The following is a 20,981-nucleotide window of genomic DNA, read 5'->3' on the forward strand; positions in this document are numbered from 1 at the left end:
ATATATTTATCTTAGAATCTGATACCTTTTGACCACCTTCATCCACTTCCCCTATAGTGTATTTTATTCTAATATATTATTGATATTCCAGTTTTCTCAGTTTATCCAACAATCTCCTTCCTCCACTATAGGATCCAGTCTGGCTCAGTTGTTGTCATATATTCTTAGCCTCCTTTAATCCAGAACATTACTTTTCTTTTCTGACACTGGCTAAGGATATAGTTCCCCTACCACACACACACTTTGTCAAACAGATTTAGCTTTGTGTAATTAAAACTAGGCATTTGATATGCTTTACTTAACCTAATATACTGCCTTCAAAGTACTGAGTCAATATTTACTGAATCGATTAGGTACCTTTTGCTGAATAAAGCTTATCATATAATCTTGTTTTAAGTAACAATCTCTTTAACAATCTCTTCCTGGTTCCTTGTGACTTGTTTATATGACCCAGAGGACTTTTAAAATGTTACATGGTTGCCAGTTCTTAAAGTGTCAGTGAAAACACTCAGGTAAAATAAGTGGAGAGGAAATTGTAGAACTCTGAATTGAAAGCAAAGGAATTTGCAAGTTGAGAAGTTGGTCCCTCAGTAAACCTGAGTCACAGAGAAGACTAGCAGCCAGTTCCTGTGAAGACAGCACTCAGTGAGACCGAGACCTGCACTTCTCAGGTTCATGTTGACCATGAGTGATCGTCTGTTCTTCCTCATTTTCTGATTTTTTGTCTCCCTGAAGCGCCCTGTTTGTTTCAGTTGTGGTTTTAGTGCTGAATTCTTGTCTTTTTTAAACTTCTTTTGTTTAGCCCTTGCAGAGAATTGAACTGTGTCCAGGGATGACTTTCACTGCTGTGTTTTGTTTCCAAACCTTTTGCAGTGCAAAGTAAATCCTGTAGAGTCATTTTGCCAACCTTTTTTTTTTAGTGTTGCCTAGTCACATTGATCATTTGACAAAGCAGCTGTGGAAAGCTGTTTTATAAAGGCCAGACCACCTTTGTTGTGACTGTAGTGGTGCCTGTCATCTTATTAATTGATCTCTTGTTAAGGACACAGTGAGTGCGGATGTACTCGAGGTATGTATGAGGAGGCTGAGGGTGACACTGAGCTACACTGCGAGGCAAGCCCCCCTCTGCTTCTTGCTCTGTCACAATAGATATTTGACTTCTAGGTCGTATGCAGGTTCAATTTGGTTTTGTTTTTTTATTTCATTTATTTATTTTTCACTGCACTGAGTCTTTGTTGCTGCACTTGGTCTTTCTCTAGTTGTGGCAAACGGGGGCTAGTCTTTAGTTGTGGCGCACGGGCTTCTCACTGTGGTGATTTCTTTTGTTGGGGAGCATGGGCTCTAGGGCTTAAGAACCTCAGTAGTTGCAGCACGTGGGCTCAGTAATTGCAGAGCATGGGCTCTAAAGTATGGGCTAAGTTGCCCTGCGGCATGTGGCATCCTCCTGGGATTGAACCTGTGTCCCCTGCATTGGCAGGTGGTTTCTTAAGCACTGGATCACCAGGAAAGTCTCTGTTTGTTTTTTTTTTAATAGAGTGAGATTTGAAAGTAGGACATTGGTATTTAGTTTCCTTTTACTCAGAGATACTATGTCAGTGATATATATTTACCTATTCTGGCATATGACTCCGGTCTTATTACACATTCCATGATTCCTCAACTCTTATTCATATTTTTTAGAGGTAATGAAAGGTCATTCTTTTGAGTACAGAGGGTTCATGACCTAGCATTTGAACTCTACCTTTAGAAGGTGTCTGATCTGTATGTCTGCTCGTGCTTGAGACCCGATATACAACATTTATTCAATGGGGACAAACAAAGACTAGGATTTATTTTTAGGTAGCCACAGGAACCAGGCAATCTGTTCTCTCCATGACTGCCTTAGATAAATAACTATTCACATGGGACATTCTTTTTCAATATTAAAAAGCATTCTTTATTCATTCAAGTTTTAGAATTGTTTCTTATAAGTTTGCTGATTAACTGTGGCACAATAAAAAGATTTTCTCTAATCTTCAGTACCCAAAAAGCTTTATACATAAAGAGGTCTTTCAAAGCACTATGAGGAAAATATCTATCCAACTATGAGGGAATAATAAAATCATGATACAGCCACACAATTATGCAGATGGTTAAAATGTTTTGAAGTGTTTATATTGGTTAGAGACATGCCTAAAAGTTTTTAAAAAGCAAGCTACAAAATTACATATGCAGTATGTTCACAATTCTCCAAAAAGCACCGAAGAATTACTGGAAGATATATTAACAATGATTCTAACTGATTGGTAGAACTAGAAGTGGTATTTTTCTACTTTTTATCGAATTTTCAAAATGTACTTATTGATTCTGTGACAATTTTATTTCAAAAGCAGTTGTTGCATAATATGCCTTAACTTTAAAATATCACTAGGTATATGTGACTGCAGGGAAGATATGCGAGGTGGATAGGGAGACACTTGGATGAAATGGCTAACTTGCTGTTCACTTCAGAGCCTGAAGCAGTGAGTTCAAGTGTTGGCTTGTTTGATAGCACAGCCCAGCTGCTACTTATAGTCCTCTTTGGGGAAAGAAATATAAGTAAATTTAATAGGTAACTGACTCTGGTAAGTCCTGTTACCTTTCTAAGTCTGGTTAATCATTTATAAAGTAAGAATAATAATACCTACCTCAAAGGGCTGTGGCAAGACTTAGCTGAAAATATTTTATGAACGCTAAAGTACCATGCATATGGAAAGAGACTTCATTAAATGGACCTTCAGGCCACTCTAGCTATAACTGTTAATATATTAAATTAATAAGAAATAATCACCTTGATTGACATGTTCTTTTTGTTATCTTTCTTGATCAGAGAGGACCAGGTAAACTTCCGGGGATTCATGAGAACCTTGGCTCATTTCCGACCCATTGAGGATAATGAAAAGAGCAAAGATGTGAATGGACCAGAACCACTCAACAGCCGAAGCAACAAACTGCACTGTAAGGAGATAGTCTTCTGGCTTAAAATATTTGCTTTTCATTTCTTACAAATCATTTATTTATTCATTCATTTACTAAGGAATTATTTATTCGAACACAGTGGTTAAGAGCTCAGACCCTGGAGCTAAAGTGGCTGGATTTGAATCCCAGCACTGCCACTTTTTGGCCCTATGACTTTGGGCAGGTTACTTCAGATCTTTGGGCTGCAGTTTCCTTTTCTGTAGAATGGGATATTAAGTGGTTTCACATAGGAAGGTTGTAAAGATTTGATGACAGATCTTCATCTTCATCAAGTGCTAGAGTGACAGCAGTGAAAAAGATCCAGCCCACCTTAAAATTTGACAGATGTTGGGATGTCACTTAAGAGGGGTGGACAGCCAGGTTAGTGAAAGATTTCATTTTTCTCCCCATGCCTCTTGCCTCCTTTCTTTGGATACTTCTTAGATTTCCCTCTGTCCTTTGTTGGTTTGTGTAGGATATTGCCTAATCCCTTATAATACTTCTCCGAGAAATTAAAATTGATTTCTCTTTTCATTTAACACAAGTTGAAGTTGAAATTGTATTGAATTGATTTTGCCCAAGCTTCTGTTACTGGGGTGCCCACCAAATTTTTACTAGATGTTTTAAAGAAAAATTAAAAGGCTTTATAACATTGAAACAAATATGGATAAACTATAGGATATAATGCTAAATTTACATACATTTGAAAGATGGTACATGAAACTTAAAGTTTTAATTTGTAGCCCTTGGCCCAGATCTCCCTTGCCATAGGAGTATGAGTTCACTCTGCCTCTATTTCAGGTAGAGCTTGAGAAGTACTGAAATAAATATTGTTGTGTAAGACAAGAAAGGTTTTTGAACCCAAATAATAAAACACTGCTCTTCTTCACTACAAAATCATATATCTTAGTGAACAGCAAAAAACTTGAATACAAACAAAATTGAATATAGAAGAAAACAGAATTCTGATGAATTGTTCTCAAATTTATTGGATACTCTGTTTATTAGTGAATTTCCCTTTCTTCTTTCAAGACTAGGAACTGTTTGAAACAAAGCCTTGTGTCTTAATGTTTTATGAGGTTTAGTGTATATTTAGTACAAATTGCCTGATGCTGGCATTAGTATAGGAGATTATTTTCTTATTCAGTGTTGTCAGACCAGGAGTTGATCAATAATTGAAAAAGTTGGCTTTAACATGGGATCATAGAAAAGGATACATGGCTTAACATTTTAATTTACTTTAAAATATTTAAAAACAGATTCATTGGCCAACCTTTGGATGTAGGACCAAGAGTTGTTTTGGTTTGTTTTTTTAGAATTATTTATTTCTTTTTATTTATTTAGTTTTTAATTGGAGGATAATTGGTTTACAATGTTTTATTGGTTTCTGCCATACAACAGCGCAAATCAGTCTTAAGTATATATTGTTTTGTTTTAATAAAGTTCTGTTGATGGGAATTGTGTGACATTTTTTGCACAGAACCTATCTGTAATGTATGGTCTAAGGTTTCTGGTTGCAGTTTCTTTTCAGTGGAAAGAGAACTTAAAGGTACTCGGAAAGCATTCTGAGAATAGAATTTTCCAGGTGTTTACATTTCTTCCTTCATCTTACATTTGTCCTGCCACACTTTTCACAACAGTTTGGGTTTTTGGTTTTTTTTTTTTTTGCTCTCTTCAGTGACTTGATTTTGAGCCTTTCAAAAGCTGTCAGACTAATTTTCATTTAAAAAATAGCTTTCTTTTCACATTTCATTTCCTATTAAGTTATACAGCTTTATGAAAAGTACAGATAGCACAATTCTAGGATAGTTGACACACCTGCCTCTTGGTAAGAACCAGCTCAGCAGGTGGAGTAGACACTCCAGAGTCGCCCATTGGCTGCAAGCGTGCTGTGTGCTGTCAGCTGGAACGATTGCAGAGGGGAGGGGAGTGTCTGTGGATCAGTGAGTTGGTTAAGGAGAAAACAGTTAAGAGACATTCTGTGCTCTACAAAACTATGCTTGCTTTTCTAATCCAGGATGAGAGGAGGCTCTAAAGGTTATCAGATGTAATACCGACCCGTTACCTGAATTCCCATTACAGCGTGGGCTCTACCTTTTTCAAGTCATGAATTCCCTTAGCAGTCTGGTGAATACTATCAATCTCATCTCAGAATGTTTGTGAAAGTATAAAATGAAACACATACAATTATAAAGAAAACCAATTATATTGAAATACAATTAACAAAATGTTAAAACAACTTTGTGATGCAGTAATACTTCCTTATTCTATGCTAAATAATAGGATGTGACTTGGAGCCTTTGGCTATAGAGCAGCTCTGTATCTTGATTGTGGTGGTGGTTACATGAAACTACATAGGTGATAGAATTGCATAGAACCACACACACATGCACATGTACACGTGGTGAAGCCTGGATAAACTCTGGGTTGTACCACTGTCGGTTTCCTGGTTTTGATGGTATGTTATAGTTATGCAGGATGTTACCTGCAGAGAGCCTGGAGTGAAGGGTATATGTAGAGGCTCAGAGAGATATTTGTACATCCACATTTGTGGTTATTCATAAGAGCTAAAATGAGAAAGCAACCCGTATTCATCAGTGAATGAATGGATAAGCAAATTCATTAATTCGCATTGACCCTAAAGAAAATACTCCAAGTAGCATTAGTGGATGTAGTAGTATCCACTAATAGTATTAGTGTATCAGCTAGGATACCTTCAGCTGAGTCAGCTGACTTCAACAGTAAGGAGCTGTATTATCTCACTTTGCAAGTGAAGTAGGGCACGTGACAGGGTTGATTGTGTTGTCAAGGACCCAAGTTTTTCCTGCTGCTCTGCTCTGCCATCCTTAGGGTCTGCTTCATCCAAAGTGTGGCTTCTCATGGACACATGATGGCTTTAGTGGCGTTTAGGCTATGTGCTTCCCTGTCCATATCTGACAGTCGGGAGACAGTGACAGACAGGATGCCCCCTAAGCCGTGGATGAGCTTCTGTTAGGAAGGGAGAAGTCCAGAGTGCCACAGAAATGGCAGTTTAGGGTGAGGTAGAATAACAAATGCAAGTTATGCATAGTTTTTACCATTACTTTAGTCTTGGCTTTCAGATCAACTTTTACATAAAGCTGAACATGAATTAGAATTCGGTTTAGGATCACATTCATGTAAGGAGACCAGTGAAACCAAAGCTACAGGAGGAGTCCTTGATGTCTGCTTCTCTGTCTATATATTGGTTTTTCTGAATTTACCACAGAGCTGTGGAAGCAGCAAGAAGGTGCTTCTTGTTGTAGACTGAAGAGAACAGCTGAACATCATATACCTAGCAACACATTTGCTACTAAGGCAAATTTGTTTACAGTCCATCTTCCATCAGAGAACAGTCTCTTCAGGAACTCTGAGAGTATGCTTTGTCCTATCTGTTTTTCATGCCACAGTGAAAGAATGTCAAGGACAATTAACAAGGCTGAGCTGTACCTATGTAGGCACAGGCCCACGCACACATAGTGCTGCTATTCTGTCTGTCTCCAGGAATGGTTCCTTATTATTCTCTTCAGGTCAGTGAGGTTATAATGTCTTACGTGGAAGGTACAACCCATCTTAGAATGCTCCAGAGCATGGTAAGCAAGGGAGGGGTCGATAAGCTTCCATTTTGGTATTCTATTTGTCCTCTGAAGTAATTTGTTTTTTATAACACATAATGAGTAATGCGGGAAATGAGTCTGCATGAAGACATTTTATTTGGATGATGAAGAGTATTGGTGAAGTGGAGTTTGGGAGAGTAGCCAAAAAGAAACTGAGCAGCATTATTCACAATGGCTAAAAGGTCAGAGCAATCCAGGTGTCCGTCAGCAAATGAGTGGATACATCAGCAAATGATGGATACAGTCTGACTCTGACTCAGCAGAGCCAGAGTCTTAACCACTGTGCTGTATTGCTCTGATGTCAACATCAGGAGCTCAGAGGAGGGATCCAAGCTGGAGATGCCCATTCGGGAGCCATCAGCATTAGATGGCATGTAAAGCCCTGAGGCTAGAGGTGAGAAACTACACTTCTGGAGACAGGAGAGTCCCAAGTCACAGACCAAAAATGGGGGAAAGGGACAGGAAGAGAGGAAAGAGAGAAGCTAACAAAATGGCTCAGTCATTTGGCATTTGACCGTTAGTTATCTCAGGGAAAATGCTGGTTCTACTGGTTCAGGACCAGAGCTGATTGACGGGAATACAAATCAGTTAATAAATTACTGTTAACTGCAGTTTTTTCTAGAAGATTGTATCACATGATCTCTCTAGTTACCCCTCTGCTGCTGTCTAGTCTGTTCAAGCTGCTTTAACAGAATACCATAGACTAGGTGACCTAAGCAGACAGTTGTCCCAGTTCTGGAGACTGGACTCAGATTAGGTTGCCAACACAGTCAGGTTCTTGGTGAGGGCCCCTCTTCTGGTTCACAGTCTTCTTGCTGTCTTCTCCCATGGGGAGGGAGGTGGAGACAGAAAGAGAGGGATAAAGAGATCTCCTGTCTCCTATTTTTATAAGGGCATTAATCTCATCATGAGGGCCCCACCCTCATGAGCCAGTCTAACCCTAATTACTTCCCAAAGGTTCTACATTCTAATAACATCACCTTGGGGTTAATGGTTCCAACACAAGAATTTGAAACATTCAGTCCATGGCAACTAGGTTTCAAAAATTAGCTTTTCATGTTTCTCTAAATACTTGGTCAGAAAGAAATGTGTTTATTCCAGTACCCAATTAAGAAATTCAGAAGCATATTTATGGGTTATATAGCAAGCAGATTTCTATCCCTAAATCACCCTGAACATTCCTTAGTAAATAACACATTTTATGGTATTTTAGAATGATAACAGCATATGCAGAAGAGAGGGTGTGTGCATGTGTTTAAATTTGTATTCCATATTGAACTATAGTTGATTTACAATGTTGTGTTAGTTTCAGGTGTATGGCAAAGTGATACACTTATGCATGTACGTTACATTTGTTCTTTTTCAAGTTGGTAATACTGTATTAAACACGCATTCATTGTGGAATGCTTATGATCCTGTCCCTTCCCTGGGAGTCAGAAACTTCCTAATCATATAAATCTCAAATTTGGTAAACATAGTCACTCAACTAACCAAATCAAAGAAAACTGACAAACATCAGGGAAAGTCTCTCTTGTTTACTCCCCCTTTGAGAATTGTAATATGTACCTTACAAAAAGTAAATTGGATTTTTCTAAAATTTTTACTTGGACTTTTAGTGGACTCACCACCCTCCTCCCTCTTTTTTTTTTCTTTTGGTGGAGGCAGGGGGTGATGTTTAAACTTGTAGATATTCATCCGTGTTTTCATGCCTTTGCTCTCAGTGTTAGCTCTTCCTAGAATCCATCCTTTATCAGATTTCTGTTTATCTTTCAATACCTTGTTCAAATGTTACTTGAACCAGAAAGACACATCTGCAGTGTGCTGTGTTCCCTGGTATTTCGTATGTATGATAGCATTTAGAATGTATTAAAGTGCATAGTGTGTGTTGTTCTCTACTGGATTGTGAATTCCAAGGACCAGATCTAAATCTGTGTATCCTGATAACTATAAAGCAACGGATATGGGCCTTTTAGTATTTTCAGTAACTTCAGTACCTTTTGGTTTTCAGTACTGAAAACCAAAAATCTTAGCAGCATACTTGAAGTGATTGAAAGCCTCAGAAGTACAACATTCAGCTGTTGTATGGTAGTCATGTCCTCAGTGTGATGTCTCACAGTGCCTATAAAATCATCCAGTGTTACCACACTATTCACTTGGTAGCCCTTTAGGAACATGACACTGTCTGAGTGATTTCTGCTGTTCTGAATTCTCTCTCTCAAATACCCTAGTTTCTAAAAGATCTATCTATCATGTTAAAGAGAAAGAACCATGAAGAGGCCAGGACACCACCAAATGCTTGGTCTTTCTGTTGGAGACAAGTTCTTTACCTTCAGGACTCCCAAGTGGAAGAGGATTATGTCAAGTCTTATTTGAGGCAAAATGAAGACTGTAGCCTGGGACACAGCATTTCAGATAGCTCTGAGAAACTGCTCCAGAGAGGCAGCGGGGAAAACCAGTATATATGTGATTTGGGTGAAGGGGCAGTACTTGCAGTCAGGCACATATATTTTGCAGAAAGTTTCTGCTAGTCTTGTGAAGGTTAACACTCGTCATGAGGAGCAGACATCACCATGAAGGATTTCAGTGCTTCTCTAGATATGAGAAGATGCAAGAATTGGTCTCATAAAATCGGCTCCTGAAAATATATAACTATCTGAAGACCTGTCCTGCCAGTTTTTCCCAGAGCACAGAGTACCTCATTTCTGCTCTCCACCCTGAACTTTCACAGGGTCTTGAAAATCAGCAGCTGCAGAAGCACATGATTTAATCTTGTAGATGGCAAGTGCCAATTTGTAGTTGACAGTTATTTGAAATTTTACACGAGTTTGCCGAAATGGTCATTTTCCCACAGTAATATGTCCTGTAGTCTGCTGTTTGGTGCCTGTATGGCTCCTCTGTTGACTCTCCCTGATGGTGGTGCACAGAAGACTTGATGGGCTTGTGTAGAGACGGCCTAACTGACAGAATCTCTGATGGGATTTGGGTTTTATGTGTGTGTGTGGGGGGGGGGGGGGGCAGGGTTAACATTCTAAGTTAAGAAAAAGGACATTCGATTTATTAAGTTTTTTTTATTTGTCCAATGAAAGGCTGTGTTTCATCCATGCTAAGATGCCATCATTTATGAGATGCATCCCAATTCCTTAAAGTGTCTAAAAATCAGTTACAGTGTCTTTAAATCTCTACAAGTAAGAGCAGTTGCTCTTGGAAAAACTATTAATTCATTGTCAGTTTTCTGCCTGGTGTCCTTTATAAACTTGGTTCCTTGAGAAGGGACAAAACATTATTGCTGCTGCTAAGTTGCTTCAGTCGTGTCTGACTCTGTGCAACCCCATAGACGGCAGCCCACCAGGCTCCTCCGTCCCTGGGATTCTCCAGGCAAGAACACTGGAGTGGGTTGCTATTTCCTTCTCCAATGCATGAAAATGAAGTCGCTCAGTCGTGTCCGACTCTTAGCGACCCCATGGACTGCAGCCTACCAGGCTCCTCCGTCCATGGGATTTTCCAGGCAAGAGTACAGGAGTGGGTTGCCATTGCCTTCTCTGCAAAACATTATTGAATTTCCACTAAATTCTTGTTTTTTCCTACCAGTTGCTTTTCGACTGTATGACTTGGATAAAGATGACAAGATCTCCCGTGATGAGCTGTTACAGGTTTGTGGGACAATTCCAATGCACACAGCTAGCTTGTATTTGGGCCCTGCTGACTTAGTGATGTGGACAGGAATTGTTCTTTCCTTCAGTAAGCCTTTATTTAACACCTGCTGTATGCAGCATCCTGTCCTGCATATATAGGATAAAGCAGAACAGATGACCTGGGGAAACTTGAAATGCCTCCATTGAGTTCTCACAGATGTTGCCACTGTTTAAAAGCTAAGCGCCAAAGAATTGATGCTTTTGAACTGTGGCGTTGGAGAAGACTCTTGAGAGTCCCTTGGACTGCAAGGAGATCAAACCAGTCCATTCTAAAGGAGATCAGTCCTGGGTGTTCATTGGAAGGACTGATGTTGAAGCTGAAACTCCTGTACTTTGGCCACCTGATGTGAAGAGATGACTGATTTGAAAAGACCCTGATGCTGGGAATGATTGGGGGCAGGAGGAGAAGGGCACAACAGAGGATGAGATGATTGAATGGCATCACCAGCTCGATGGACATGGGTTTGGGAGGACTCCAGGAGTTGGTGATGGACAGGGAAGCCTGGTGTGCTGTGGTTCATGGGGTCGCAGAGTCGGACACGACTGAGTGACTGAACTGAACTGAAATATCTTTTAAATTCAGGCTGGAACTAAAATATGTGAGATGGTTTAGATCAGATAGTTCAGTTATTGTCAAATCAGCTTACTGGTAATTCTGATGACAGTTAGGTAAATGCAGCTCTTTCGTATGTCCTTAGGCCTGATGTAAATAAGAGTCAAAGAACTGCTGCTGGGACAGTGTCCACGGAGCCATGGTTCACTGTTCTTTGTTGCTCCCAATAGACAATTCCCTGTCCTAATGGCAACGACTGGTGTTTCATCCTGTTAGTGTTGCCCTTCTCTGTCCCTGCTCCCCGTTTCCTAAACACAAGTTTAGGAGGAGATAAAATTCTACTTTTTCCTTTTTTTAATATTTATGAATCATGGGACTTCCCTGGAGGTCCAGAGGTTAGGACTTCGCCTCCCAGTGCAGGGGGTGTTGGCTTGATCTCTGGTCAGGGAGCTAAGATCCTACATGCTTTGTGGCCAAAAAACCAAAACATAAAACACAAGCTATATTGTAATAAATTCAATTAAGATTTTTTAAATGGTCCACATCAAACGAAAAAACTGTAAAAAATCTTACGTATCTTTAGGATCCTAGGGGGCTAACACATTCAGGAATTTCCATGGGGAGATTTCTCTATTTCAAGATAAAACTAAAAAGTAAAGTGCTTTCTAGTCACCTTGAAGTGAGTCTGAACTCATTGCTTTGAGAAATCTTCTCAGTTGAAATTAAGGACCAACCCAGGGTATTCCTATTAATACATTTCTGTGTCATAGTAAAAACCAGTCTGCAGGTCAATGATTGTGTCCTTTGGTTTTGAATTGGGGACATCTTTTTTTGTAAGAAGATTTCACTTTATTTAAAATTGCTACGTATGGGCTTCTGAGTTCTGAAGAGAAAAATAGAGGCAATCACTCTATAGTTGCAAGTTTTTATCCTCTGGTCCAGATCTAGCTGCCAGAAAGATCTATTTTGGAATGGAAGGTTGATTTTTTCTTTTTTCCTATTATTAAGATAAAAGAGGCTGCGGCAGGGTTATGAGGAGGAGATCATGTGGCCAGAATGCCAGTCAGTGACTCAAGTGTTCCTCAGGCCTGAAATGACTTTGGAACAAATGTGCTTATGGATTATTGAGGTGTCAGAGGACTAATGTTATCCAAGCAAGAAGAGAATTTGAACATTTTACCAAAGTTTACAAAATTTACTTTTCTAAACTCTGCCATTTCTAAAACATTTGATAATATGAAGTTCTTAATTACTCGGTGGATATTAAAAAATTTTTTTGTTGTTTGTCGTAAGGAAAGTCTGACTGTTCATATTTTCCTAGTTTGATTTTTATAAAAAGTTCTGACTGGACTTTTTTTTTTTTTTTCTGACTGGACTTTTAAGGGTGATGGATGTTTATTATCTTGATTGGGATGATGATTTCACAAGTATGTGTACATATGTCAGAACTTATCAGGTTGTACATTTTAAATGTGTACAGTTTACTGCATACCAGCTATACTTCAATAAAGATAGTTGCTATACTCATTTTATGAGAGTAGCATAACTTGGACATGAAAATATTGTAAAGACTATAATAGGAAAATTACAGTGCAATCCCTTTTACTCACATGGATATATAAATCCAAAACAAAATATTAACACATCAAATCCAGCAGTATATAAAAGGAATACTATATTGTAGCCAAGGTGGCTTTATACCAGGAATTTGAAGTTGGTGTAAAAGTAGAAAACCTACCAGTAATATTTCTCCATGTTAACAGATTAAAGAAGAAAAATCGAATGTTCTTTTTCATAGAATTTTTATAAAATTCATCATCCAGTCATGATTTTTTATGGTAGGAATATTGACTTTACATATTTTGTAATTTTTAAATTTTTATTGGAGTGTAGTTGATTTACAATGTGATGTTAGTTTCTGCTGTACAGCAAAGTGAATCAGTTATATGCGTATGTCCTCTCTTTTTTAGATTCTTTTCCCATATAGGGAAAAGATTTTAGTAGGGTTCCCTGAGCTATACAGTAGGTTCTTATTTGTTATCTATTTTATATAGAGTAGCATGTATATGTCAATCCCAACCTCCCAATTTTTTCCTCTCCTTCCCCCAATCCCAATTCATGATTTTTTTATGTCTTAAACAGAGAGAAGGGAGCTTTCTTAAACTAATAAAAAATATATACAGAAAACCTCATCACTCATTTGAAAAACAGTAATAATAAAAGCTCCATTTGCTAATAAACTTCTGACTGGAACTGAAAGTGACACTGTAGACAGGTGGAAAGGGCACTGGCCAGGTGTGGAGGCTGGGTAGACAGCTTGGGCCACTGGCTGCTGGGACCCGTGTCCAGGCACCTCTGGACCTGTCTGTCCTCACTGACAGACGGGGTGAGTGGTTTTTACTGCACCCCCACTCCTATACCCACCCCACTGTACACATAGAGCACACACACAGTTCAGTTCTATAATTCTAAAAATAAAACACTTCACAGAATAATTGGACTGGGACCTGAAGAAACTGCTGTTTCAGGATGGATTTGTCTAGTCGGCCACACACAGTCACTGCGTGCATGCTTAGTTGCTAAGTCCTGTCTGACTCTTTATGACCCCATGGACTGTAGCCTGCCAGGCTTCTCTGTCCTTGGGATTTCTCAGGCAGAAATACTGGAATGGGTTGCCATTTCCTCCTCCAGGGGATCTTCCTGACCTAGGGATTGAACCCATATCTCCTGCATTGGCAGGTGTCATGTTTACCATTGAGCCACCTGGGAATCTCAATCACAAGGAAGATGACAAATGGCTTGGCCAGTTAAAGTTTTTGCTAGCATTGCCTCTTTTTATTTATCCTTTAATTTGTATATATTTCTCCCCAAATGTACAACTTCCAATTTTCAAGAATTGATTTGGGGATCAGGGTGTATTGATACAAATCAGTATTTCAGTTCTTTTTTTTTTTTCCCCAGAATATCCCATAACATACTTTTAAAAATCAATTTTAATAGATTGGGGAAGGGTATAAAGGAATAGGGCAAAGGGAGTCCCGTGAGTCCCGTCCTAGGGGAAAGCTCAGCTCTTACCTGTTGAAGACAGAGGTGGTGGACTAGGGCAATGCAAGGCATCATAAAAGCACCCTGTCCCCCATTTCTTGTTGTTTTAAAAGTCATGTTATTAAGAGTTGTTTGTTTCATTTAAGGTAGCAATTTTCAATGTATATTCACACCCTAAAAATGTTAGCAGAATAAGTGGGGAGCTGGTGGTTTTTTTGGTACATTTGGGAATAAATTTGGTGAAAGTGTTTTTTAACTCTCTTTATCACAGTTCTCACAGCCCTTTAACTATGCTTGTCATTTTTCTAAAAGAAGGGATTCAGTATTTAACCCTTCAAGGATCTTTATGTTCCTTGCCATACTTTAGGAATAGCTGAGCTAATGCACTGCCAAAGCAAACTGTATTCTGGTAAGATTCCAGAAAGTCTTACCAAACTGAATTAAACCTATAAGTGACTAGTTTGCCTCATGCAACAAGAGAGCCTGGGAATATATTGTCCAGGTTCAATACCTAATGATGTCCAGGAACCAGGCTGCTTCTTACTCTGGCATCCACAGTACATTTGACTTTCACCTAATGGTCCCAGGAAAACTGTTGTTCGGCATCATGTCTACATCCCGGGCAGGAAGAATGGAGAAGACCAAAATGCAAAGGACTGTCCCTGAAGTGAAGGTCTGCCTTCCTATTCAATAACTTTGCCAAAGAGTTCTGCTCATATTATTGTCTAAAATGGCCTAGATGAGAAGATATGTGTTGAGGCTTTTTGGCTGTTAAATTCAGTTCAGTTCAGTTCAGTCTCTCAGTTGTGTCCGACTCTTTGCACCCCATGAATCGCAGCACGCCAGGCCTCCCTGTCCATCACCAACTCCCGGAGTTCACTCAAACTCATGTCCATCGAGTCAGTGATGCCATCCAGCCATCTCATCCTCTGTCATCCCCTTCTCCTCCTACCCCAAATCCCTCCCAGCACTAGAGTCTTTTCCAGTGAGTCAGCTCTTTGCATGAGGTGGCCAAAGTATTGGAGTTTCAGCTTCAGCATCAGACCTTCCAATGAACACCCAGGACTGATCTTCTTTAGGATGGACTGGCTGGATCTCCTTGCAGTCCAAGGGACTCTCAAGAGTCTTCTCCAACACCACAGTTCAAAAGCATCAATTCTTCGGCGCTCAGCTTTCTTCACAGTCCAACTCTCACATCCATACATGAAGGACATCAAAGGAAGAGAGGGTGGGGGTGGCTTTTTATTTTTTAAATTTTAGTAAGAGAGTCTGCGCAACCCCTAAGTCTCTCGTAATTCCTGGTTCTCGGTCCTGCAGGTGCTACGCATGATGGTCGGAGTGAATATCTCAGATGAGCAGCTGGGCAGCATTGCAGACAGGACCATCCAGGAGGCTGATCAGGATGGGGACAGCGCCATCTCTTTCACAGAATTTGTTAAGGTTAGTCACTTACCGCTTCACTTGAAGAGCTTAAATCCTACTATGCAGGAGAGAGGGAGAAAAACATTAGAGAGGAGCTTGACACAGCATCTCCTGTTGTAACCTTCATAACTGTAGCTGGTTTTTTTTTTTTTTTTAAACAGGTTTTGGAGAAGGTGGACGTAGAACAGAAAATGAGCATCCGATTTCTTCACTAAAGGACTGAGACCAAACTATTCCTTGCTTTCTAGTATTTAAGAACTGGAACTTGAAAGCCCTCCTATCCACCAGCCCCACCTCCACCCCATCATTCCCCTTCTCCCAAAGTACTACTGCTGTTGCATGACAACCCCAAATATGTTCCGTCAACGCAAACCTGCCTTTGGTGTATAAATAGGGCATTACAGAATGGTACACCCAGTCTAATTCTGTTCAGTGTTGTTAGCCGGATATCTCCATTTCTAAATGTCACCTTCCCTTGTTCTGCTGCTGAATGCCACACGTCCATCCAGTCTGAGAAGGTGAGAGGGAATCAACCCAAGAACCAGCCAGCAAAGCTCTTTGACTGGATGTGAACCGTAGCCAGGCTGCCTTCCCACCAGCTTGGCTTTGGCATGCTCCTTCATCCTTTTTTATATGTCCTTTGCTTCCACTTCTCTTGCCCAACCTACCACTCTCTTAGTCTTTCAGTATCCCTGGTTTTTATTAAGTTTCCAATCTCCCTGTTCTACCTGGCATCCCCAGTTAGGCCTGTTAAATATATTTCAGACTTAGCAGTATAGTTCAGTGGTCTGGCAGTTTTTAATGTACCTTTACTCTTAAATGGGTATCTGGGATGTTGCCTCCCCAGGAGCTTTTCAATAACCAACACTTCTCTCAGAAAATGTCTTGACCATCTCTTGGTCCCCTCTGCTCTGTCACCAAAGGGCTGTTGGTTAGAGATGCTCTTGAAAGACAAGAGAGATAAGCGGTGTAGAGCCAAGTCTTCTAGGTGGCTTGCCCAGGTCACTCTACCTCTGGCCTCTGATTCTCAACATACATACCTACATGGCTGCTCTTGTTAGTACAGTGTTGATTCTCTGGAAATTAGCCGCATGCCTGCAGCTTGCTTCGTCTGAGGATAATGTCACCACCAGAATGGCTGCTCTGACCATTTGCTTGGTGTCTTTCTCATGGCTTTTTGAACAAGGAGGCTGGGCACCCTAAAAATATTCCCACCTCTACAGCATGGTTTATGCCTTGGTGTGATGTGCCCTGGAATACTTTTCACTTCACATTTCTAAGTAGAAAGATAAGTGCCTAACTTATCCCAGTCCATAAGATTTAAAAATTGTCCTCAGTGTCTTGAAGTTTTGCACAAAATTCTCTCTGAATTTTACACCTGGCACAAGTTAATGCTGGACGCTATAGTCAGCTCTTAATACAGGTCCAAAATACTGAATGTATCGTATCATTAGCTGCCTGGTTACATTGACTTCCTAGCTCCTCTTGTACACTACTGCAAATCCCTTAGGAATGAGAGCTCTGGGATTGGTGACACAACCTGAAGTGGCATTACAAGCCTTTGCTTGAACCAGAGCAACTCCTCTGCCCCAAGAAAGCTTAGTATAGATGTCACTGAAGCAGGCTGTGGTCATCCTAAGATCTGTCCTTATGCATCTCTTCATCCATATATCTGTCCTTGGCTGATTCTGACTCATTGCTTGCTTGCTTCTTTCCTTGCTTTGGAAGGCTATCCAAGATGTATACACACTACTTTAGGAAGGGAATTGCTTTAAAAAAAAAACTGCAAAGGGTTTGGGAAGAGTGCTTAAGAAAGAGTAGCCAGGCTGGATGACTCAAGTATAAATGAGAGAGGATTTCATAGAGAAGTATCAGTGTGACTTTGTGATCAAGTGATATAGGAATTTTATAAAAGGGAAGAACTGTCCAACACTGGTCTATTAGTGAGGTACTTAGAGGCTCCTTGACCTGCATATTTAAAGTTCCTAAGATGATGGCTTTTTCCTCCTTTTGGCTGTGTAGCAAACTGTTTTAATCCACAGTTGTGCCTTATTGTTCCATTAAAATTGTATTCTTCGATCCATCAATAAATATTTGTGGTTAAAACAAAACAACATGGTTGATTTTTGGCCTCATGTTTTAAAAGAATTTTTCATGACTCAGTCCCTGTCTTCAGGTTTGAAATCCTTTGTCTTCTTTACTCGGCTTTATGTCTGTGCTATCAAATGCATTTATTTGAACATAACTGAGCATGACGTGAGATTCTGTCAGGATTTATATCTGCTGCTGCCTGGACATACAAGGCAGAAGTGTTTGTCTAGTGGCCAGCACTGAATGCCTCTGAGCATGACTGACAGCCTCGGCCACTTCCCACTCTCTCCAGGTTGGATTCCATTTCTGTTCTTGAACCCCTGACTTCTTAAATGTAGAAGAGGTCTAAAATGGGGTATCTGTCTGTTGCTTGTTATTAATTTTTCCACAGTCTCAGTGACATAGTGTGCCCAGCTATTCAGTTCAGTTCAGTCGCTCAGTCATGTCCGACTCTTTGCGACTCCATGAACCGCAGCACACCAGGCCTCCCTGTCCATCACCAACTCCCTGAGTTCACCCAAGCCCATGTCCATCGAGTCGGTGATGCCATCCAACCATCTCATCCTCTGTCATGCCTTTCTCCTCCTGCCCCCAATCCCTCCCAGCATCAGAGTCTTTTCCAATGAGTCATTTCTTCGCATCAGGTGGCCAAAGTACCGGAGTTTCAGCTTCAACATCAGTCCTTCCAATGAACACCCAGGACTGATCTCCTTTAGGATGGACTGGTTAAATATCCTTGCAGTCCAAGGGACTCTCAAGAGTCTTCTCCTACACCACAGTTCAAAAGCATCAATTCTTCAGCGCTCAGCTTTCTTCACAGTCCAACTCTCACATCCATACATGACCACTGGAAAAACCATAGCCTTTGTTGGCAAAGTAATGTCTCTGCTTTTTAATATGCTGTCTAGGTTGGTCATAACTTTCCTTCCAAGGAGTAAGCGTCTTTTAATTTCATGGCTGCAATCACCATCTGCATTGATTTTGGAGCCCAGAAAAATAAAGTCAGCCACGGTTTACACTGTTTCCCCATCTACTTCCCATGAAGTGATGGGACCAGATGCCATGATCTTAGTTTTCTGAATGTTGAGCTTTAAGTCAACTTTTTCACTCTCCTCTTTCACTTTCATCAAGAGGCTCTTTAGTTCCTCTTCACTTTCTGCCGTAAGGTGGTGTCATCTGCATATCTGAGGTTATTGATATTTCTCCCAGCAATCTTGATTCCAGCTTGTGCTTCTTCCAGCCCAGTGTTTCTCATGATGTACTCTGCATAGAAGTTAAATAAGTAGGGTAACAATATACAGCCTTGACGTTCTCCTTTGCCTATTTGGAACCAGTCTGTTGTTCCATGTCCAATTCTTTTTTTTTTTTCAGATGGATAACCACTAAGGACTTACTTTATAGCACAAGGAACTCTGCTCAATGTTCCGTGGCAGCCGGATGGGAGGGGAGTTTGGGGGAGAGTGGATACATGTATAGGTATGGCTGAGTCCCTTCAATGTTCACCCGAAAGGAACACAACACTGCAACAGTCTATATTCCAATACATAATAAAAAAATTTAAATACTTAAAAACAAAAACTCCACCTTCAAACTTCCTACTTCAACAGTTTCTAGGCAAGACTAAATGATTAAAGTGTCACAATGAGAAACCAAATAGGATGGAGAATGGAAAATGTCCTTGGATTTTGGCAATTAGGATAACGCTGAGAGCATCCAAGGTTTTGAGTAAGGAGTGCGGCACTTTTCGAAGGATGACTCTGGCAACACTGTGAAGAATGAATTGGAACCAGAGACTATTTGGCATATTAGCATCGAAGGTGACTTTGAAGTCATAGCTGTAACTCTTGGGTTTAAATGCCATTAAATTACTAATGTTTCATCTTGGCATTCCAGGCACTTGCTGCTGCTGCTGCTGCTAAGTCGCTTTTGTGTCCGACTCTGTGCGACCCCATAGACGGCAGCCCATCAGGCTCCCCCGTCCCTGGGATTCTCCAGGCAAGAACACTGGAGTGGGTTGCCATTTCCTTCTCCATCCATGTCCAATTCTAACTGTTGCTTCCTGACCTGCATACAGATTTCTCAAGAGGCCAGTCAGGTGGTCTGGTGTGCCCATCTCTTTGAGAATTTTCCACAGTTTATTGTGATCCATATAGTCAAAGGCTTTGGCATGGTCAATAAAGCAGAAATAGATGTGTTTCTGGAACTCTTGCTTTTTCCATGATCCAGTGGATGCTGGCAATTTGATCTTGGTTCCTCTGCCTTTTCTAAAACCAGCCTGAACATATGAAGTTCATGGTTCACGTATTGCTGAAGCCTGGCTTGGAGAATTTTGAGCATTACTTTACTAGTATGTGAGATGAGTGCAATTGTGTGGTTGTTTGAGCATTCTTTGGCATTGCCTTTCTTTGGGACTGGAATGAAAACTGCCCAGCTATTATTACATGGCTTTTCACACTTTCAAGTTTCAGTCCACTATGTAGGGTATGAGTAATTTCTTATTTTAAAGTTTAGTGTCATGCCACAGGACTCAAAGAATTAATAACTGGAGTCAATCTTATAACTTCTAACACAATACCACCTTCTTTTCCCATCCCTCTGCTTCAAAAGTCCATTCAAAATAACTTGCACTGTTTTAGCTTTGCTTCACTTTGAGTAATTTTACAATCTGGAGAAAGTGAAAAATAGTTGGAGTAACTATAACATCAGTTTTGGAGGAACTTTAATATTACTGGCCATGCCATAGGTATACAGTCTATGACTAAAATAAAACAATTGATACCATAAAAAAAATTTTAAGAACACTACAACATTACTTGCAGTTTGAAAAGAATCCCCTTAATCAATTTTATCTCCCTTGCTCCCTTATGGTCTATACATCCATTACATATTTTTAACATAAATGAAACATAACATGAGATATCAGCTTTTAGAAATTAACATTGTGGTATTTCCCTATATGAACTGTTCTTCCCTGTTTATATTAATGGTTGCATAATATTTTACCAACTTGATGTATATTTACTTAGCCATTACCTTGTTTGCTTGGTTTCCAATTTTATGTTTTAGAATAATAATACAATGAGTGCCTTTCTACCCATAATTTTTTTTTTCTTTGAAAACATTTTCTAGAAGTGGGATTATTAGAGCTAACTTTGGGCATATACTTCAAACTTTGACAAAGAGAATGCCACAAGCAATCTAATTACTCTCCTTTACCGTCAGTGTTCTTTTTAGAATGTGTTTCATGGTCATCTATTTTTTTCAACTTAATTATAGAATCATGTTGCCAAGTTTTGTGTTTAAAACACTATTCGAACTGATTGTCTTGATGGGGAACTTTTTTAAAGTTTTTATGTGGATCATTGTTAGTTTTTATTGAAATTGCAGTATAGTTTCTATTTTGTTTTGATTTTTTGCCATGAGGCATGTGGGATCTTAGTTCCCCAATGGAGCATCCAGGTATTGAACCCATGTCCCCTGCATTGCAAGGCAGATCCTTAACCATTGGGCCACCAAGAAAATTCCTAGAAAATCTTGAATGATCATTTCTGTCAGGGATCTTACAGA

The 20,981-nt window shown here is 39.9% G+C and overlaps 1 protein-coding gene across 1 annotated transcript in view; it reads left to right on the top strand.

Moving 5' to 3' along the window:
* Nucleotides 1-17,437, top strand: part of CHP1 (calcineurin like EF-hand protein 1) — a 35,660-nt gene extending 18,223 nt beyond the window's left edge. The window contains exons 4-7 of the mRNA XM_027553586.1: nucleotides 2,849-2,976; nucleotides 10,200-10,261; nucleotides 15,219-15,341; nucleotides 15,485-17,437. Of these exons, the coding sequence (XP_027409387.1) occupies nucleotides 2,849-2,976; nucleotides 10,200-10,261; nucleotides 15,219-15,341; nucleotides 15,485-15,538 (367 nt within the window). The 3' untranslated portion in view covers nucleotides 15,539-17,437. The remainder of the gene's footprint in view (nucleotides 1-2,848; nucleotides 2,977-10,199; nucleotides 10,262-15,218; nucleotides 15,342-15,484) is intronic.
* The last annotated feature ends 3,544 nt before the right edge of the window (nucleotides 17,438-20,981 follow it).

Source organism: Bos indicus x Bos taurus, chromosome 10, assembly GCF_003369695.1.
Source record: "Bos indicus x Bos taurus breed Angus x Brahman F1 hybrid chromosome 10, Bos_hybrid_MaternalHap_v2.0, whole genome shotgun sequence".
NCBI lineage: Eukaryota > Metazoa > Chordata > Mammalia > Artiodactyla > Bovidae > Bos > Bos indicus x Bos taurus.